The sequence below is a fragment of the Ammodytes marinus genome (assembly GCF_949987685.1).
Source record: "Ammodytes marinus genome assembly, chromosome: 12".
Lineage (NCBI taxonomy): Eukaryota > Metazoa > Chordata > Actinopteri > Uranoscopiformes > Ammodytidae > Ammodytes > Ammodytes marinus.
In genome coordinates, this window is record NC_137216.1 from 13,951,688 (window position 1) to 13,973,601 (window position 21,914).

A 21,914-nucleotide genomic window follows, 5' to 3' on the forward strand; every position below is an offset into this window, starting at 1 on the left:
AGCCCACAACATAATCTATTTTCCTGGAGTCAAAACATGTTTTAGGAAAAAATTCCCAAAATAAAAAGATAAGGATATTCAGTGCTACGTGTTTTTTTCATTGGCTTTAATCATTAGTCAACATTGCTTACTGCAGGGCTTGCCAAAACTAACACAGGATTCTTGTGCAAAGCAGCAACACACCCTGGAAGGTAACCAGTGACCATGATCTGTCAAAAGCTACCTGCTGACGTCTTCATCAAACAAGTTGCTAACAACTGGAGAAGCTGAGAGAGAGAGTCCTGTTCACACTGACATACTGCAGTCCTCGCTGGGGCACAATGGAATAACAAACTGTCATTTTCATAGCCGGCTATTGCTCTTTCTTTCTCTCTCTCCCTCAGCATGGAATAATATGGGACTCTGTGAAAGGTAGGTTTAGCTCAGACACAGGCGTTTGGCTGAGGGCGCAATGGAGACGACGTCAAGCAAACAATTAAAAAACTAATTAAAAATGTCCATTTCTATTGGCCTAGCCATTTCAAGTAGGCCTATTTGCTTTTTTAAATGCGACCTTTTCTGAAGGTGCTCCTTCAATCTGGCTCACGAAGCCCTCTAACAAGCAATTATTTTTGATAAACTTGGCAAAATGTAATACAAATTTAGACGTAGGCCTACTAAAGTCGCCATATTAACCTAGTAGTTGCCTTTTATGAGAGTGAGTCCGAATAATTCACAGAAGGCGCTCGAGCATATTGTAGCCTACTTTTGCAAGATTCAATTGATATGTTTGTTCATTAGGTTTAGTTTCGACTGTTTGTAGTGGCGCGAGCGTCGAGGTTTTGTCAATGAGTGACACCACACGACTACTCTTTCTACAACTAAATATACTTTTTTGAAACAGACAGCGCTTAAGCAGTATAATTTACATTTACAACTATAGACGTGGGTAAAACTGTTTCTAAAAACCGGTTATCCGTTGTTGTGACGCCTTCTCCCATAGGTAAACATCGAGGGATTAATTTTGTTAGCTTTAGGGGAAATTTCAGCATCGTTCCAACACACCCTGCTGTATCCGGGTGTTCTCGTGCTGCACCTGTTGCTGTTTAACCGGGATAGGCAGGACCAGTATGCTCAGTTACGTCCATAGACTGTAGGCCTATTGACCTAATGGCTTAAAAAAAATCAGCCTACATCCTCAGAAGGGCAAAATAATGTGGTCACTTCTTAATGATACATTTTTCAGTTACATTCATGATTAACTTGTAGCAAACACAGGGCCTAAACACAACTGCTTAACCCCGCAGGCTGCGATGGAATCCCCGCCAATAGGTTGGACTGTGCAGGAGGGAGGCGAGTCAGGACGGTTGAAGGAGGGAGCGGCAGCAGCATCCCCCCACACCAACACCAACACACATGTCCATGATCTGTTTCATGAAGATGCACAGGTAGGGTGAAAAAGAAGATAAATAGATTTCTGATTTTTTTTTAAAGGTGCACTCTGCAGTTTCATGAGAGTGGGATTCGTTTACATTTGCAGAGCCTGCACATGGTTTACAAAACATTTTCTCTACATGTGATTCCATTGAATAATTCCATCATGAAAAATCATAACTAAATTATTTTGAGGAACCTGGAACCAAAGGTAAGACTAGAATATGTTTGTAAACCGAACTGTTGGCCCTGCTGCTGTAAACAACAACTTTTCAGGAAGCTTTCTAACTTTAAATGGGATTTTCTAGTGAGGAAAGTTTGTTCATTCAGTTATGAGAATATACCTTAAGAAAATGTTCACTTGTCACACCCAAAGTTAGGCTACATAGTGCACCTCTAAGCTTTCTGAGGGATTTTAGTTAACCTCTGCCTATATGGATACATTTGTAAACAAATTAACTGCAATGATTTTTTTTTGTTTTTGTTGCAGTAATTGGTTGTGAAATTTTTCAGATGTCACAAAATGTAATATGATAATGACTTGTTGATGTTGAAACAGAGTGTCTTTGTATCAGCCATTGCTTTAAACGTTACTGTTTCTTTGGGGTCAGGGGTTCCAGCAGTCCAGCCAGCCGTGGTGGAGGATCAAACTGTTTGTGTGGGAGCCGGTGCTCTTCGGTACCTGGGATGGCGTCTTCACCACCTGCATGATCAACATCTTCGGCGTGGTGCTGTTTCTACGTACCGGCTACCTGGTGGTTAGTAGGCTATGCACTGTCTTGCTTTCTCTACCTAAATATTTCCCCTTTCTTCTCTTTAAAGGAATACTTCACCCATACGGAACAGGCGTTCTATCATTATAAAATCGCTATTAAAATATAATGAATTAGGTTTTTCTTCCCTCAGTCTTTCCTTAGTCTTCCCTTGGCCCAGCTGTCCTGTTAATCCTAACCCTCCGTTTTTACAGAAGTGATGTCACATCTGTAAACTGTAGGGTCAGACAGTGATACCATAAAAAAACACTTTTCTGCCTTTTCTCAGGCTAGGATGAACCGATTTAAAAAATGTATACACATGCACATTTATACTACATAGGATCTCAGAGTTCAATACACCTTCTTTAACATACTAGCTGTAGTTTGGTCTGGCTGTGCGAGACCACTTTAACAAGTCCTTCTTGTGGGAAACTGTTGTTAATCGGCGATTGTTATGGCAATTTGCAGAGCCATATCCATATATGTAGATGAAATTGCTTTCTTACTGTGTTTGTATTTGTCTTCATAAATGCATTAATGCGAAAGCCAAACATTTGAGGAAATCCGTTTTCGAAGCAGAGACAAAATAACATAACTGACGTTTTTAATTTGAACCTAAATATGAAATAAAAGTGTCAATTCGGGAATTTCTCTCCCAGAGCTGTATCTCGTGACACTAGTCCCTCCATACTGTAACAATTGTTTTAGATCTGATAACTTTATTTAGCTCTGTCATCTTTTTAAAAACAAAAACAAATCTGATTTTGATGGTGTTCTACTGATATTTATTTTCTTTTTTGCATGAGTATATCTTATTTCAATTGTGTGTTGAAAAGCTGTTGAAAGTGGATACAAAAAGTATGTACGAAAATTAAGCTTGAAGTGGTGCATTCATGCAGTATTATGAAGTAAACAAATTATTTAATCATTCCTATTTATACAGTTTTCCCATCTACACACAAACTACCCACTAATCAATAAAGCAAACTCTTAAACTCTATTATGGTTGTCATTTTAGTTCTGGGAATGTAGGGCAGCTGAGCCTATGCTACATAATTTACATTACAATGAAAACAGTGCAGTCTTATTGATGAGATAAAGTGATGGGGCACTGAGCACCACTTGCAGACTACTTATTTTGATATTGTAATGTAAAAGATCTATTTTTGGTGGATGATAGGACTTGGCGTGTGGGTGAATTTTTTTTTTTGCATGTTATGTTTATTTTCATTTTTAGACTTACACTAAAATATCCAGCCCCATATCTGTTCATTTGAATGTTAATATCTAGCTGTATTGAAGCTTTTGATTTCTTGCTACATCATTAAGTACGTGTCAGCCTGTCAGTTCATCCCAAACACTTTAATGTGCATGTGTCATCACGGGACACAGTGTGCGATCTTAATTACAACATCCATTTGGATTTAGCTTGACAGCTAAATTGTAGTTTGCTTTGTGGGAGACAGGGTTTCCATATAGACTGACATGCATCTTACTGGCTCCCTCATTACTAATTGTGCAAAGCAAAGCGTGCAAGATTTCCCTGGTTTAATGGGACTGATTGTGCAGACAGAGAAAAGTAAAGAAAAATGTGCACACATATATGAACAGAAAACCTGTTGGGGGGGGGGGCAAAGCTACAAGCATGTATACAAAGTTTGCAGTGAAGGATCACATATAAAGCATTCAGCATGTACTGTATAGAAAGTAGGACGTGTATTAGTTCAAGGCAGCTGTAATACATTATAAAGTATATTGAATCGAGAGCTGTAGATAACTTGCATGCTGCAGATGAACACATGTGTATCGATGACTCGTGTGTCATTTTGTGTCCTGCCTTCATGCAGGGGAACACGGGCGTGCTTCTCGGGATGCTCCTGGTCTCCTTGGTGGTGGTGGTTGCCTTGGTGACGGTGATGTCGGGCATCAGAGTGTGTGAGCACTGCGGGATCGGCAGCGGAGGAATCTACTCCATGATCTCCATGGTCCTGGGTGGCAGGGTAGGGGGCACTGTGGGCCTCCTCTACGTCTTTGGACAAGTGAGTAATATAAATATTTTTAGTTTCACTTTATTTGTGACTCATTTTGATTAAGGGGAGACAATGCAGGTGAACAGGTTTTTGAACCTCTATCATGAAACTTTACCAGTTGAAGATTAAAGTAATATTTTTTTTTTGTTTTACAATTCTTCCAGACATGTTTGAATAAATATGCACCTTTGGAAATATCTAACTACTTATGTATACATTTGCATCTATTTTCCAACATAAATATATTTTGTGTTGGATAAAGCAAGAGTTAAAGTTAAAAGACATTTTGAGATAATGGCTGTTAACCATGATGGTATACTAAGCATTATAAACTTGTATAAGAAATATAGAGGTTTTAGTGAAACAAACACGTAAATGTAAACTTTGGACCTTTTTCATTTATACTAGCATGAAAGAAGACATGTTATGGAAGCAAAATGGACAAAAAAAATCAAGATTGACCAGTGCTTGTAAGAAACAATGTTTTTGGCTGCCATGTCTCGTCTATAGATATATAAATCCTTTTTCTTTTTTTTTCTTTTTTAATACGACTGAAGGATTTGATACAGATCCACACATTTCCGTTGTTGTCTCCTGTACCGTGCTGCAGTGCGTTGCTGGTGCCATGTACATCACAGGTTTCTCTGAGTCTGTGGCGGAGCTGCTGGGTCTACAGAGCCAGTGGGCTGTGCGGGGCATGTCTATCGCAGTGCTGCTGGCTCTGCTGGGGATCAACCTGGCCGGGGTCAAGTGGATCGTCAGACTCCAGCTGCTGTTGCTGGCCGTGCTGGCCGTCTCCACGCTGGACTTTGTCATTGGCACCTTCTCACACCTTGACCCAGGTACAGCCGGCTGGGGTTTGTGAATATAGACATGTAGGGAAACGTTGAATTAGTTTTGAGTTCATTTATTAGTGCCAATGTTCACTGTTTTTATAATACTCGTTATGGATATTTTCAAGACAGAATGATCCTCTAATTATTCAGTGTTCGTCCCCGAATTATATATATGTAAATTCATTTAAGTCAGGTTGGAGAAGTTGGGAGGGATGGCACTTTTTTTAGGAATACATTACCAGGCTATTTGCACATCAGAAACGTGTAGCTAAAAATTAAGCTCAGCTTCTTTTGTTCCTGGTTATCCCCAGTATTTTAATAGGTTGATGAGTGCTGTTATGTTTTATTCATGGAGGAATATGTGATATATTTCGTTAAAAAAAGCTCCGGATTGGGAATGTCTGTGACCTGTTCAGGCCAGCAGGTGTCACTGTAGTATAATTAATTATTTTCACTAGTAGTCCAGTATTCTAACCAGGCTGCATCTCTACAGTTCACTTCTTCATGAGTTTGGGGTCAATGTAACAGCCTTTCTGATACATTCTTTACCCATGTCTGTTTGCCGGATAAACTTGTTTTCTTTCTTTACTGTCAGTCACTGCTTGTTTTATTAGAAAAAACACTGTAAATTACTGTTTTCCTTCTATTGTGGCTCAAGCCAAGTCTGAGACAGGCAGGGTGTTTATTGAGAAGATTTTTCTTTTTTTTCTCTTTTGTGGTGAGTGAGGACATTTTTGCGTGGATTGTATTCTTTTGCTGGCTTTCAGGAAGTCCTTCCCCACCATTTCCTGTTCTCACTGATTGTCAACGTCCTGTCCAGTGGGAAGAGAAAAAAGCATTTCAGAATCAAGCCAGTCTTGTGAATAGGACGTCACAGGCACAACATAGTTATTACTGTTTCCCTGCAAACCACAGGGAATTCAGTGTAACTGGTCCAGCTTTTGGCAGTTGCTAGTTTTTGCAACATTAGGCATTGAAGCTTCCTGTAATCCAGTGTAAAATAACAACAAATTAAAAAAATTAATATAATCCTACCTTACTTTAACTCCTCCACCACGCCCAACCTCCAGCCTCTTGCCAGTTTAAAGTCCTGAACAATCGTGGGAGAACCAGCCATAATGGTTCCTCCAGGTTTTTCCAATTAAGAGTTGCTGTGTGTGTGTGTGATGTGGTGACCTCATGGTTGGCAGAGGAACAGCAGGTCCCCTAGCTGGTTAAAACAGCCCAGATTAGCCTGCACTGCTCACTGAACGCAGAGGCCGCACATCCTGAAGGAAAAGGAGCCACTGCCGAAATCACGTGGTCACAGTTTGATAAGGCATCCCATTTGTGCACTTGGCAAAGCTGTCACAGTGGTAAGACTTCAAGTTCAGACATCATGCTGCATCACTGCCTTAGTTTGTCTGTAGTGCCGTAGTCCTATTAGGATGTATAAGCGTGTCAGTATGCTAAGTCAATATAATACAGGACTCTGATTCAATACTCATTCTCTGAAAAGGAATTTAGAGCGCTTGATCGTCAATTATAGTTGGAGTAATGGATGAATGCCAAACATTCCTGGTTCTGGATTTGAGCATTTGCTGCTTTTCTATTTCTATTTAGTATTTTATATTATTGTAAACTGGATATTTTTGTGAGCTGGGGTTGATGACACAAAAATAAGAAGTCTAAAGTCTTCACCTCGGACTCTCTGATAAGAATTTTTTCACTTGTTTTTTATTTCAAATCACATTAATCACATGGATGAAAATAGTAGTTAGTTGCACTGCATATGTATTTACAGTATCTCACAAAAGTGAGTACACCCCTAACATTTCTTCAAATATTTCATTATATCTTTCCATGCGACAGCACTGAATAAATGACACTTTGATACAATGTCAAGTAGTCAGTGTACAGCTTGTATAACAGTGTAAATTTACTGTCCCCTCAAAATAACTCGACACACAGCCATTAATGTCTAAACTGCTGGCAACAAAAGTGAGTACACCCCTAAGAGAAAATGTCCAAATTGGGCCCAAAGTGTCAATATTTTGTTTTGCCATCATTATTTTCTAGCACTGCCTTAACCCTCTTGGGCATGGAGTTCACCAGAGCTTCACAGGTTGCAACTGGAACCCTCTTCTACCCATTCATGACGACATCAAGGAGCTGGTGGATATTAGAGTCCTTGCGCTCCTCCATCTCCCGTTTTAGGATGCCCCAAAGATGCTCAATAGGGTTTAGGTCTGGAGACATGCTTGGCCAGTCCATAACCTTTACCCTCAGCTTCTTTAGCAAGCCAGTGGTCGTTCGGAGGGGTGTTTGGGGTCGTTATCATGTTGCAGTACTGCCCTGCGGCCCAGTTTATGAAGGGAGGGGATCATGCTCTGCTTCAGTATGTCACAGTACATGTTAGAATTCAATGAACTGTAGATCCCCAGTGCTGGCAGCACTCATGCAGCCCCAGACCATGACACTCCAACCACCATGCTTGACTCTAGGCAAGACACACTTGTCTTTGTACTCCTCACCTGGTTGCCGCTCCACACTCTTAACACCATCTGAACCAAATAAATGTATTTTGGTCTCATCAGACCACAGGACATGGTTGTAGTGATCCATGTCCGTAGACTGTTTGTCTTCAGCAAACTTTTTGTGGGGTTTCTTGTGCATCATCTTTAGAATAGGCTTCCTTCTGGGATGACAGCCATGCAGACCAGTATGATGCAGAGTGCGGCGTATGGTCTGAGCACTGACAGGTTGACCCCCACCCCTTCAAGCCCTTCAGCAATGCTGGCAGCACTCATACGTCTATTTTCCAAAGCCAACCTCTGTGTACGACGCTGACCATGTGCACTCAACCTTCGTAAACTGGGCCGCAGGGTGGTATTGCAACATGATAACGACCCCAAACACACCTCCAAGACGACCAGTGGCTTGCTAAAAAAGCTGAGGGTAAAGGTTATGGACTGGCCAAGCATGTCTCTAGACCTAAACCCTATTGAGCATCTTTGGGGCATCCTCAAACGGAAGGTGGAGGAGCGCAATGTCTTTAATATCCACCAGCTCTGTGATGCTGTCATAAATGGGTGGAAGAGGGTTCCAGTTGCAACCTGTGAAGCTCTAGTGAACTACATGCCCAAGAGGGTTAAGGCAGTGCTGGAAAATAATGGTGGCCACACAAAATATTTACACTTTGGGCCCAATTTGTAAATTTTTTCTAAGGGGTGTACTCACTTTTGTTGCCAGAAGTTTAGACATTAATGGCTGTGTGTCGAGTTATTTTGAGGGGACAGTAAATTTACACTGTTATACAAGCTGTACACTGACTACTTTACATTGTATCAAAGTGTCATTTATTCAGTGTTGTCCCATGGAAAGATATAAAGAAAAATGTGAAGAAATGTGAGGGGTGTACTCACTTTTGTGAGATACTGTATGCAAGAATCTGTATGTATTTCTGTTTTTGTTGGCACTATCATCCTGGGTTTCATTGATACCATTCCCCTGATTTTGATGCAGTTTCAATGGCCTTTGATTTCCAAAAACAAGAATATTTGAAGGGAAGGATTGGATTATTGTTTATTTGGGATACAAACCAAAACGGTGTAAAGAGCTTAACAAAAATGAAAAGTTGAAAAAAAAAATTGTCATGGCCATTTAATCTGATGCATGTATTGGTATTCATCTACCTTACTCCTTCAAATTACATTCTCTGAAACTATCTTAATGTTTACAAAGATTTAGGGGTATTATTATTGTATATTTATATTTTATATCAACTGGCATCTGAAGAATGACCTAGAAGTGACTGTGTATGACAAGTCCTTCCTGCAGTTGCTGCAGCATATAAGTCACCTCAACATATTTCCAATATAACCGTAATGGTAGTGCGATTCATTTCCCAATTGTTGTCTTTGAGTGTAGTCAATGTTATAGTTTGGCCAGCGTATTTTCCCTTTCAGCCAAACAATTCAAACCCCAAACTTTCTGATTGCGGTGCCCGGATGACATACAATCTGACAATCTTACCCAGTCCCTGTAGTTGAAGACCAGGAAGCCATAATGTGTTTGTTTGAGTTTGGGGTTTAAGGGTGTTAACCAGACTCACCCACATTTTTGGAAAATGACAAAGTGAGAAAGCCGGAACTGAGATCTGAGGCCTGCTGCTTCCCCTGAGAGCGCCTCATCATCTCTGATCCGCTCTCTAATATATAGCGCTGTATCAATCATCCCAGTGGGACCTGCCCCACCTCTGTAACATCACAGCCTGATCTGTTCTCAATGCACTGCACTTTGGACTGGTTATTGTGGGGAGAGTAAGAGGTCATTCAGACAGAGGGAGGGAGAGGCCTCAGACACTCATGTAATCTGACTACACATTCCAGTCTTTATACGAGGAAGGCTGAGTTCAGAAAGGAGCCCCACTCCGCCTGTACACTTGCTCTTCAGACAATAAACGTACTGAAATACTGAACTCTTTCAACGCAGCTTTGTCCAGACACTTATGATGAACATAACACATTATGTAAAATTGCTGTGGTTATTAAGAAACCTCCAACATGTAACTAAATAGCTGTTTTTACTAAATGACACTAAGAGTTTACAAACATGCATGTTAACAATGTTTACTCTCTCAGTTTAACACACTAACATTTTCTTATTAGCTCTTAACACAATGTACAGCTGAGGCTCATGGGAATCTCCGCTGTGCAGGTGTTTGCTAATACATCATATTGAAATGTTGACTATGGGAGACTGAGTTTCTGTATAAACCAGCATTCCCTTCCTTAGAGCCACTACTTTATGGCTAAAACCCAATACCACGTTTATATTTCAAGGCTGAATTACCAACCAGTCAGAACAGGCAAGTGCAACATGGATCCAGACCCCTAGGGGTCCCCAAAGCAAAGTTGTTTGGGAAGTGGCAAGGTACAACTTCAGGGTGCTTACATTATTATCACATAATCTGTTGAGGCACACTTTTTTATTACTACATTTCACAATGCGTTCACAAGGTCCATATAACTAGATACAGATGTTTTTCATCACATCACCACCACTAACTAACTTACATACCTGGCCAATTATAATGAAGCTGCCTATTATGATCTGCTGGTGTACACTCTACTTGAAGGCAAGTGGGGCCCCAACAGTAAATGTCTGCCCTTGGGCTAATCTGACCATGCCTTACAAAGAAGCAGTGTAGAAGGGATGTGAGTGTGTGGTTCCTCCAGAAAATTAGGAACCTGTGAGAGAATCTTAACCGAGACAAATAGTTTGCAGTTGTTGTCCATTGTTCTTGTGATCAAATCCTCTAGCAGTGTATCTGAATGAATTTGTGTTCATATGGTTTTGCCTTAGAAATACGTGAACGCCCTGTGTACTCGCAGGCAGTGTTGGATGTTGGAGGAAGATGTTGCAATATGGGTGGGGAGCTCATGGTGCAGACATGGACACCGACTGCCCTGGAATTGTTAGAGTCTGATTGTTTGGACAGAGGGCGGCCTCACCGGGTCACAGAATGAACAAGATTTTGGGCTCCTGGTTTCATTTGATGTCAGTTTTTTTTACAGTCTTGCTACATTCCTATCGTCAAGAACAAGTACAGTTGGAATAAGTAGTTTATCCAGCCCTTATGGTTTTGGTTTATGTCTCAAACAAAAACTGTGTGCATTTTCTTTCACTCTCTGTCTCCCTCTCTCGCTCACTGGCTCTCATTCTTCCTCTCAAACTTGGAAGCTGCTGAGCTTCTGAAAAGGGTGGTGACTTCCTTTTGGATAAACATGTCATTAATCTGAGAGAACACATTCTTTCCCATCGCAAGATAACCAAGGGGGAAATGTCTGGTGTTGTAACACAGGCGGGCCCGTCAGACTGTGCTGTGTAAATGGCCCCCACCAATGCAGAACAATCTGTGCGTGCTTCATACTGTTAGGTAATAATTGCAGACAATAATTGTTAACATGGTGCTGTAATAAATTACATTTGCCAGTGTTTTGTAAAACAAGATTGGATGAAAAACTGGACCTTTTGTTTGACTTGCAAGAATGTTGGCAGTTGATATGTTTATAGTGTTGATGCTTTTTGAATGTTAAAATCAGTGAAAACATGCTGCTGAACCTGGCACTGATGTGTTTGGTGTGTCGTTGTCTCCCCTTTCAGAGCATGGCTTCATTGGTTATTCATCCGGGCTGCTCAACAGTAACATATTTCCAGATTACACCCCAGGAGAAACCTTCTTCACCGTCTTCGGGGTCTTCTTCCCTGCGGCTACGGGTGAGGAGGCCGCCCATCATCTCGTCTTTTTTTTTAATACAGTGTGAAAGTTCTCAGCATGTGGTACACATATGCAGTATTTATTAAGAACAGCTTATCCACCCCTATATGCAGTGTCAAAAATACATGGAGTATGTTGTGCACATTTTTGTGGTTTGTGTGTGTGTGTGTGTGTGTGTGTGTTTGTAGGAGTTATGGCAGGCTTCAACATGAGTTCAGACCTTCAGCGGCCTGAACAAAACATCCCTGTGGGAACGCTAGCAGCTGTCCTCACCTCGTATGAAAATATCCCAACACACACACACACACACACACAACAATATTATAAAAAGAGAATTCCACAAGACAACAACAAATAACAGTGAAGCTAATTCTACAGTAACAAATAAAGCAAACAGAATGTGATTGTAGATGTAAACAGACAGCAATATGGAAATAATGCAGACTGAGCTTCAGTGGAAGTAGGTGTTGTAGTACCAAGTTGTACAAAAAAAAGTCAGTAAATGTAATTATTTGAATTAATGTAATAATTTTATGTCCTACAAGTAGTGCTTTATCATTCTACAAAGATAGTTTGGGCATCTCCCTCGAGGTATGAATCAACCAACAGGGTACTTTCCAAATGTTTTGATTTCAATTTTGTAGTGCTCTCAGATCATGTTTTCTCTGGTGATTTTGAAAAAGATACTCTGAATAAACCAACATTCCCCGCACGGCCCTATCCCACACTCACATTTGAAGTTATCATGACTCATGACACAATTCTCCTATTAATAGTGGGGAAAGCTGCAGTTGTTAATATATTTTGCGTGGTGTACTGCCGGTGACCCACAGGTGGTTCCTGTATCTGGTCTTTGTCTTCCTCCTGGGGGCCATCTGCACCAGAGAAGCTCTGCGCTATGACTTCTTGATCGCAGAAAAGGTAAACTCCTCCTCTCATTGTTTCCATGCCGCCCTGTCAGAGGTTAGAGAGGCGGTGCTCTCAACAGAAGGGGCTGAGGTGAAGGGGCATCCCCACGCTGGCTCACTTAGTTGATGTGGTGGTGTGGTTAGCCCAGGTTCAAGGTGATGACGATCCATTGAACATTTCTTTCACTCAAGTAGAAATACTGAGAAATTACTTTAGGTACACATTCAAGTAAATGAGAAATACTGGGGTTTTCACCAAAACCCTTACCTGTAGTCTTGAGCACTTAAGTGCACTTTCACGCACAAGTTAAGTGTGGAAAAATATTAACACACAGTCCACTAACAATAACACTGCTTGGAAACAAAGTGTTTCCCATATTTCATTGCGCTCTGAAATCCCACACCTGTCCAGCTGTATGTAGTAAAGCTTTTAGGACCAATAATAATCAAGAGACATGAGGTTTAAATTCATAACATGTATCCAAGATTTTATCAAAGATATTCCATCCTTCAAAAAATAATCAGGCAGAAATCTTTCAAAATGTTATCATGTCAGGTCTCCCTAAAGTACTCTACATGCTTTCAAATCACCCCGATGTATTAGCTGTATTACTTGTATTAATCTTCAGGTTCTGAACATTGTGTTTTCAGACGCACAATGTTTGGATGTTTTGTTCCAACAAATCTTAGTAGCTGGGTTGTTGCTATGTACTGTATTTGTATTATGTCCCGGTGAGCTCTGATAAACCTAAATACATTGCACAAGTTCTGTAAGCTCTTGAAATACCACAAGCCTGAGTATTTGGACAGACCTACTGTTGACAAAGATCTTTGTCAGGCAGATCATTTGTTTGACTGTTTTTCAACTTTTCTCACCCATGCATTTTGATTTACTGATATGAAAACTATATTTGTTTATAAGTATTTAGTTTAATGAGTGAAGTACATACTACATGAAAGGTAAAATGGCTATAGGTTAAAAATGTATTTACAAAGGACAAACACTAAAGAGCCAGATAAACTGAAGCTATTTTAGTCATTGTGTATACAGCAGAGATGTTCTTAGGCTTCCCCACCAGCAGTCTGTGCAATGTATTCAGATCTGTTCCTGTTAAAGAGACATGGTTTTGGATGGATCACTGACGTTACCTTTCAATGATAAGTTATATATTAGTTTGTCCCACTGATCACGTAGAGTGTACAGAATAGTTTTCACATGTGTGAACTGGAGTAGCGGCACTCAAAAGCATAACAATCTCATTCCTAAACTCAGTTTATCATTTTATTTCTTAACATGGCATGTTTCAAGTTGAATTCAAACATTGGAAAATGTAATATTGAAGCACTGAAGGACTAAAGAAAAAAATGTTTACTCCTAATTGGAAGCACATACTCAATTTGAGGTGCATGAGTAATTAAATATCGTTTTCTCATGTTTTTTATTATACCTTGAGGGTGGTCTATTTGAAGCAGTCTCACACACAGTGTTCACAACATGTCTGTTGAATGGAGGTAAGACGAGATAAGAACAACTTTATTGTCTTGTGTCAAGTGACAGAAATCCGTCATTGACAGAGATAGTGCAGAGGTGTGACATTTGGACCTTCAGCCGAATTGACTACGGGTTTGGGTCCATACGTGATGTCGATTTAATGTTTGGAATGATTGCTTTAGTTTTTGCAAAGTAGAGCTGAGGTTATAGTTTCATGTCCAACAACACCCAAGCTGCTCACAGCGTTGTGATGTGCCATAAGAAGTGTGAGTGGGCGATTGCCCTGTGGTGAGAATCAGATCAGTTTGGTGTCTGATGCAGCGCAGCTCTCTGCCAGTTGTCAGTCTGTGTTGTAGATCTGCTTCTAGGGCTAAACTACATGTGAATCAGGGATTGTTCTTGTGAACTCAACAACCAGGACTCAGCAGGTGGTGCAATAAGGACCTCCAGTTAAGAACAAAGTGTTTACTATATGACACTGTGTGTACAACCAGTGTTTTAACGTTCTATTAACTCACTCACTCTCGTATTAAAACTTTTTTTTATTTTTAGCCGATCACTGACTACTTTCTAAATCCTTGACGTCTTCATCAGTGCTGAGTTTCTCATTGTTTTCATAAGGGGCTGGCTGCAGCGGAACTGAACTGGGTGTAGCTGTTGTGCGGCTCCCGACCCCACCCCATCCTCTTCCACCCTCTGTTTGTTTTCCTTCTTCCTCCAGGTCTCCTTGGTGGGTTTCCTCTTTCTGCTGGGCCTCTACATCTCCTCCCTGGCTTCCTGCATGGGCGGCCTGTACGGAGCACCCAGGATCCTCCAGTGCATCGCCCAAGAGAGGGTCATCCCCGCTCTAGCCTTCCTCGGACAAGGGGTGGGTGAATGGATGGATAAATAAATAGATGGATGGATGGATGCATGGAGCCATAAATGGAGGGGATCTCTTGACATGGACAGTGTACTTGAAAATTATTAGCTGGCGTCACTTATGATGTAAATGCAGATTACTGAGTGAGGGTGTGTGCTTTATGCACCAGTAGAATGACGTTCGCTTAAACCCTTTTGAAGTGACACTGTGCTAGTACTATTTAAAATGTCCTATTGACATAATTTACTTTATGTACCGAGATTGCAGTAATTCAATGATCAAAGTAAGCTGAGCCTGGTAAACACGCCACTTTTATAGACGTTTTACTACTGTAGTGAGAACTTATTTTTTGCACCTGTTTGCATCTCTGGTCATTGACAAACAAATAGTTGCTATTTTCAGTTGGGCAAGTTGGAGAGATTTGCCTAGATTAGTTCAGTTAATGACGTCTATGGTACCAAGAAGCAGCTTCTCTCAAAAGTAGAGCATCACGCTGTAAAGCTTCTACAAGATTACTGGCTGCATGGTATTTTTAAACAACATAATCAGGTATGAGAGTTTATTTATTAATTTTTTGATCTTGGAAATAGCATTTTGATAAAAAACAATTTAACAGTAACAACTTACTGAGCTATAATGCTTATCTCTTAAGCACACAAAAAGATGAAATCATAAACAGCTGCTGAGCTCATACAGTATGCCAATGGCATGGCAACTGAGACAACTGCATCTATTGTAGAAATGTAGATGAATTTACCAGGTAGTGCACCTCCCAGGACGTATACACAACCTGCCTCCATCATCAGGATAAGTAAACTTGACCCACATCCAAGCAATCTGTCTAAAGCTAAACGTGCCCATTTGATTGTTGGAGTTGGTTGGACTTGAATGGTTCACCTAGGAGCAAATAAACCTATTACTCTGGTGATCAAGTCATTATGAAACAATACATTTGCTATAAAACTAAGGATTTTCTGTATACTTGTTTTAATTTTTGGCATGATTAACATAGACATCTAGTAACTTGAATAATATAAAATAACCCCAACATTCAGTAGAATTACACCCTGCATTTGGACATAAAGGGGCAGCCAGACACTTTTTTTTTTTATTTATTTTCCAGTAACTGAACTTAATCTTTAAATTATTGCATAATCACTGAAATAAGTGACACAAAGTTTACAACAATGTTATTATAGTAGTATTTTCTCTAATTACCTGCAGTAATTGGAGTATTGCAACCTAAGAAAGTGTGTGTATCCTGGATGTATAGGGGGTGTGGTAGGTGAACTCCACAGGAAACGGCTAAAGGACTGCCTAACTATAGAGTGCACTCCACTCAATAGAAGTGAGTGAACTGACTGCATACGGGTAATGAGTTGGGACTCACTGCTGCTTCACAATTCAACCAGCACACACACACACACACACACACACACACACACACACACACACACACACACACACACTAAGTCATGTTGACATGCTGACCCCGTCCACCCCCAGTTTTCCTCAGACTTCCCCGGATGGCAGCAGTGTCTGACCTCTCTCAGCGGGCTGGAATGAGGCCCTAGACATCTTGGCCCAAATCAAAGCTTCAGAACAAACGCAGGAAGGGCGACGGGCAGGGCCCTGCTCCGCTGTGTGCTCTGGAGGCCCGCCAGGCACACAGCAGCGCTCCCTAAACTCTCTGATAGGACCTGGGAAGTGAAAGCAAGCTGCTTAACACACCACATGTTAAAACAATGTATCCATTTTGAGAAAGGGATTATTGTTTTGGCATTAGTTTTGTCTTCCTGCTACAGAGGGGGGTTTCAACCTCAACTACATTTAGTCTTTTTATGATAATCAGATTGGCAAGCCAAATCACCCATCACCTTTTGTTGTGGAAAGGAAACTTTCATGTTGAACACGTACTGTAGGCGTATACTTTTAATGAAGAAAACAGCATCCATACTAAAGTGGAACCTACTTTCTAATGGGCCTTTCAGATGTCCAGTGTCAGGTTTGCATATGTGACTAATGACTGAGCAGGGCCCCTGACCGAAGAGAGGCCAGATAAAGTCATGGGAAGATTTTGTGGAAGGGTTTATTTTGCTGTGTTTTAGTGAAAAATTAGTTTTGGATACGCAATCGTCCCATTGCTACTTGTTGGTAAATCCAAATATCATGTCAAGGTAATATTTGAAAAAAAAAATTAAAGGCTCAAGAGAAGCAAGAGATCTCTAGATGGATTGCTAACGTTCTGCTGGTTTGGTTTGATATATCTGTAAATAATCTCAATTAAGTTCACTTTAATACCATCACTCCTTGTAGGTTTTTCTCCATTGTGTCCATAAGTGACACAGTTTTAGTTAGGAGGGAGTGACAATCTTCTTTGTTCCAGCCGCATTGTGTGGGCTTAAGGGCACATGCTAAGTGTATTTTTACATAGCTTCACTTTCCTTAAGGACCCAAGTATCACAAAAACATCATCCTTTCTTGAGTCTATTAAAAAAAAATTTCTGTTTCAAACTTTTTCAGATAACGGTGGATTTTTAAATTGTTAATTTAGAATGATATAAGTACTTCTCAACCAATGTAAGAGAGCATAGACCTTTTGAATTTATCTGACATTTTTTGACTCGCCAAATTATCATGTCAGGTTGAACAACAATGACTGTCGTGTGCAGTTCAGCTGTCCCTTTCATTATCGTAACACTCTCCCACTCTCTTTGGAGCAGACCGGCCGAAACCGGACTCCGGTGGCTGCTATCTGTCTGACCAGCCTGCTGACCATGGCCTTCATTTTCATCGGCGGGGTCAACGTGCTGGCCCCCATCGTCAGCATCAACTTCATGCTCACGTACAGCTTCATCGACTACTCCTACTTCAGCGTGGCCATGACCCTCCAGCTGCAGACCAAAGAGGAGAGAAACACCCTCATCCCCTACAAAAGAAACCAGCGCGGGTCAACCACTAGGCACAACTCTAGGCCTCTGATCAACACCGCTCTACCAAACTATGGGAGCGGGGGCGAGAGTCCGCAGGGTAAAGGCACTCTGTTGGAGTTCACCAAGGACATGGACCAGATCTTTCCCCCGGTATCAAACGTGGACGCTGCTGGGGCTGAGAGTAGGAAGTCCTCCATTCAAGAGCTGGGTAGCAGTAGATGCAAAGGCGAAAAGGCTAATGTCACAGCCAAGCAGAAGCTGATGCATAGTTTTGGCTTAGACCTAAACAGCAGCATGTCCTCAGAGGAAAATGGAGACCAGATAAGTTCAGCTCCACCGTGTGAGGACGTTGAGGAGCAGTGCGGAGGCAGGGAGCCGAGGAATGGAGAAGAACCACCACAAGACAAAAGCCATTCTAAAACACAGCATGCTGATGAGGACTTGTCTGCTGACTCCCATAGTCACAGCACAGGTGATCAGCTTTTACCATCAAACACTAGACAGGATAGGAGATCATTGTCGCTAGTTGACGTTATTCTTAACCTGAGCTTTATTCATTCTTTCAGGTGCGGGAGGTAAAGCAGAGCACCAGAGCTTTCAAATCAAACCCGTGCCGGATTCAATCTACGCAAAGTTCTTAAACCACTGGGTCGCTCTCATCGGGGTAGGTTACACATTTATTCCAGCACAAAGTTTTTTCTCTGACCGTATTGACAGATACTATAGACAGGGTTGAATGAATAATGTGAATATGTCATCTCTTTTCTTACAGGCATTGACCTCCATATTGATCATGTTTGTTATTCAGTGGGTTTATGCCTTGGCAAACATAGTCGTCGCTTTGCTGCTCTTCCTCTACATCGGGAAAACAAGTCCTGGACTACATATAGGTGCTTTTCTACCAATTCATGTTTTAGAGACACTTAGCTTGGACTTCATGGCAAGCTTGTGTTAGGGAGATCAAATGGCCCGACTTGGTCAGGACAGTATCGCATTTTTAGCCACTGTTCTCACACCCACAACAAGAGAGAAATTAATAATGATAAAATAGAAGTTGGTTAAATTCTGTTATATAATCTGGGAGAGCGGGAGTTCGCTGTCTTTTAAATATACACCAACTGCACCTGTGTAGCATTTGCCAGCATTGGTATGCCGAAAGTGAACTTTGGACATAAGCTGATTTGGTCACAGGCGCAGTTGCAAAATTTGGCACTATACTGCAGCAGGCGCTGAGCTCACAGCAAATGTTAGTCCGCTGCTGTTGTGACCAATGGATGTTTCCTATGATGGAATGAGTGTGATTCCAGTCCACTACAGCTCTGGATTGATTTGATCTGAAGTTCAGTGATCAGTTAACCCAAATAGACCAGGGCAAATAGTGGACATACGAAAATGTCATTTTGAAAAAAACTGAAATTGTTCCTGTGCATAGAAGACTCTTCTTGAATTAGCTTTAAGTAAGCACTAAATTGTTGATCACCATTCAGTTAACTGTTTGATTTTAAAAAGTAAGACAGGTCTGCATTCATGTTTGGTCAGTTCATCACCAAATTCCAGTCAGAAACATTGCATTTGATCAATTTTGACGAACATATTTCAATACACTGTCTCTGTTTTTGTTATTTACTGAATCTGTTTGCTGAAACGAGAATACGTATTTAAGCCTGTTGTTATTTTTGTTGCACGTTTACAAGGTCCTTCCATAAACTTTTATGACTGTAGGAGTAGTCTACACATAAGGCCTTTATATAGCCTGAAACACAATTCCTGTGTTTTTGCTTTATTTAGTATGAGATCATTTAGATTGTCCCATTATCTCCAACAGAAATTGTCCTGATTTGCGGTGTAAGTTTTAATCGTTTAGATTTGTCCCCCCCCCCCACCCCATGTGGTCAGTCGCTATGTGACCCGTAATGTACGTAAGGCACATTGCTTGGAGTTTCGCTTGCGGCCCTTTTGTCTGGCCAGCCGGCAGCTGTTGTGGATTAGGATTTCTAGAATAGCTGGATGAGACGCTCAGCATCTGTGCGTTAAACTCACCACATTACTGTGTGCCACGGCTGTCTGACTCACGACAGTTCTGAGCACGAGCTCTGCAAGTGTGAAACACTTGTCCCACAGGTGGTTGAGGTGATGCTGGCTGTTACAACACACTCCGTGCACTTCATATGGACACAATAAAAAGGGGCTCCATAGTACATTTAAAATTATATTTATAACATGTCTACCTGTTTTCTCTAGCTGATAAACTCATTCTGCTAATTTCTTTGGATAACATTTTTAGTTTTGATATTTGCAGGTATTGCAGCAAGATTCAGCTTTTTCTCGTGGCTCAAATCAACAGTGAATAGCATTTGCAGGTACTGTGTGCTTTCATGTCTTATGGTCGGTTGCAGCACTTTACATAAACAAATGGGCTGCAGATAAATAATTAATAATAAATAATTTTCATGAATGCAATTTCTTAGTTCAATTATCTATCAACATCATTGACAAAGCACAGACTGAACTTAAGGCCATTGTCCATACCATACTCTGTTGGTTCTTGTTCTTCATTACCAACTCAACTCATATAATGTAAAATAAGAAATTGTATCTGTTAATGTTTGTTTTTTTGCAGGTGTGTGTGTATGTCCCATGCCCCATTTACACATGAAAGTTATTTCTCTGTTCTGTTTCCTCCTCTTTCAGGAGAAAAGGCTCTCCTCGCGACCAGATCATAGTCACACCCTCTCTGTCCTGGGTCGGGCTGAAAACCAAGCAGCTCACACAGGAAAACGCTGACTTTGCCTCTCGTCACCGCTATCACCAATCCTCAATCATCAAGGCCGACAAGATGGTGCAACCTCAACTCCACTGACTGTGACTTAAACACCACCACTAACTCTGTGGCACGTCATAGCTGACCGTCTGAAACTTTTCTGCCTCAAACAGTGTCTTAGGTTGCCACACTGTGCACGTTGTATTTGAGACATTCATCCTTCTCAAACTGAATTAAAAGTAAAATATACTTTCTCTTGTCTTTAATATACAGTACCTTGTACTTGTAACTTTGACTTTGAAGTATCACTATCCTTGAAATTTTCTTGTCAGATCTCTCTAAAATGTTTTAGTTAAAGATGCATCAACAGCCTATATACTCCCAAGTTCCCCCCTATATACTGATGTGTAGATTGTTTGTTGATTTTACATGAGGGATTATTAACATTTACCATAATTGCACATCCATTAACCTGTAACTGTTTTAATGCTGGAACACTTTGCCAAAGATGCTTTCTTTAAATTTGATCAAAATCAGACCAGTGATGTCAGATGACGATTACAAAGCAACATGTGCCTTGTTTAAAAATACCAGCTTTAAAGTGGGTTTAATAAAAACCCATAAGTGCTGTTAATAGTCTTTGAGCGTCCAGTGTTTCTATCATCCTGCTGTCTCAAAGATCCAGCACCTTCAAATATTTTTTTAATACAGATATTCAAATTTGAGGAAGATCAGCATGTCAGTTACATTGTACTTTAAGTGTGATTCAGTAATGCCTATGTTGGGTGCATTGTGAGTTGCCACAGGTTTAAAAAAGTTGGCTCAACAGCAAAGCTTTGAAAACCACTTCCTCTTAGCTTATAGCTTTTCAGAACTGCAACCTACCAACAGCCACGTGACAATGTTGGTAGCCTACCTCAATTGTTTCCTTATCATCAACTCATCACCAGATCAGTAAGTGCTGAGCTAATGCTGTGGGCATCACAGTGGTACAGTGAGGGCTGAGGGCTAGTCACTGAGAGCAGTGATTTATACAATTTATTGCCAATAATAATTGCCTACTGTTTTGCTTTGAAGCCTAAAATAATTGCATTACATGACTGTTGCAGCAATTTTATGAATTTATTCAGACTCATTTCTAGATTCTGGAGTGTATTGCTATAGTGTCTCTATTACATTTGCATAATAGCCTTATTCCTTAACTGTATTAGAGAATAACTCCCCCCCCCCCCCCCCCCCCATATAGCAGCCCATTCCCACCATGACAACAGATGACTTTAGGAAATCATGGGGTGAATGCGCAGTCTAGGCTACATAATTTAGGCATAGCTGGAATATGAAAATATGTATTACTCTATTGACTTAACCTGCAATTTTGAGATTCTCATTGTAATTTTTGGTTGTAAATTAGCCTATATGATTTTTAGCCAACTGATTGTAGCCTCGATTTCTTTTGTGTGTGTTGCTGCTTTCTTAACCGCAGGACTTCCGACGATAGGCCTACCTGAAGGCAGCAAACGCGCAGCCCCAGGGTTGAATAACAGGACCAAGTGAAAACCTTCGACGCTCGTGTGTGTGCGTGTGTTTCTGTCTGTGCGTGCGCGAGTGAGTGTATGTGTTTGCAGGAGAAGGAGGGGGAGGAGCCCGGGCTGTGATAACACA

At 40.9% G+C, this 21,914-nt stretch overlaps 1 protein-coding gene across 1 annotated transcript; it reads left to right on the forward strand.

Annotated features, from left to right (window-relative positions):
• The first annotated feature begins 280 nt into the window (after nt 1–280).
• slc12a8 (solute carrier family 12 member 8) lies at nt 281–21,783 on the forward strand. Its single transcript, XM_080037696.1, has 15 exons — nt 281–411; nt 1,287–1,427; nt 2,025–2,171; nt 4,016–4,207; nt 4,809–5,040; nt 11,182–11,295; nt 11,485–11,572; nt 12,130–12,217; nt 14,418–14,564; nt 17,282–17,963; nt 18,058–18,155; nt 18,264–18,381; nt 19,791–19,851; nt 20,183–20,491; nt 21,736–21,783. The coding sequence occupies exons 2-14, from the start codon at nt 1,293–1,295 to the stop codon at nt 20,349–20,351; spliced, it is 2,271 nt and encodes a 756-aa protein (XP_079893822.1). The 5' UTR covers nt 281–411; nt 1,287–1,292; the 3' UTR covers nt 20,352–20,491; nt 21,736–21,783.
• The last annotated feature ends 131 nt before the right edge of the window (nt 21,784–21,914 follow it).

Bases quoted from the DNA above. Each gene is read 5' to 3' on its own strand.
- slc12a8 (XM_080037696.1), top strand. From the start codon at position 1,293: ATGGAATCCCCGCCAATAGGTTGGACTGTGCAGGAGGGAGGCGAGTCA. The intron at 1,428-2,024 runs GTAGGGTGAAAA...CTTTGGGGTCAG, and splicing joins TGTTTCATGAAGATGCACAG to GGGTTCCAGCAGTCCAGCCA. The intron at 18,382-19,790 runs GTGCTTTTCTAC...TGATATTTGCAG, and splicing joins AAGTCCTGGACTACATATAG to GTATTGCAGCAAGATTCAGC.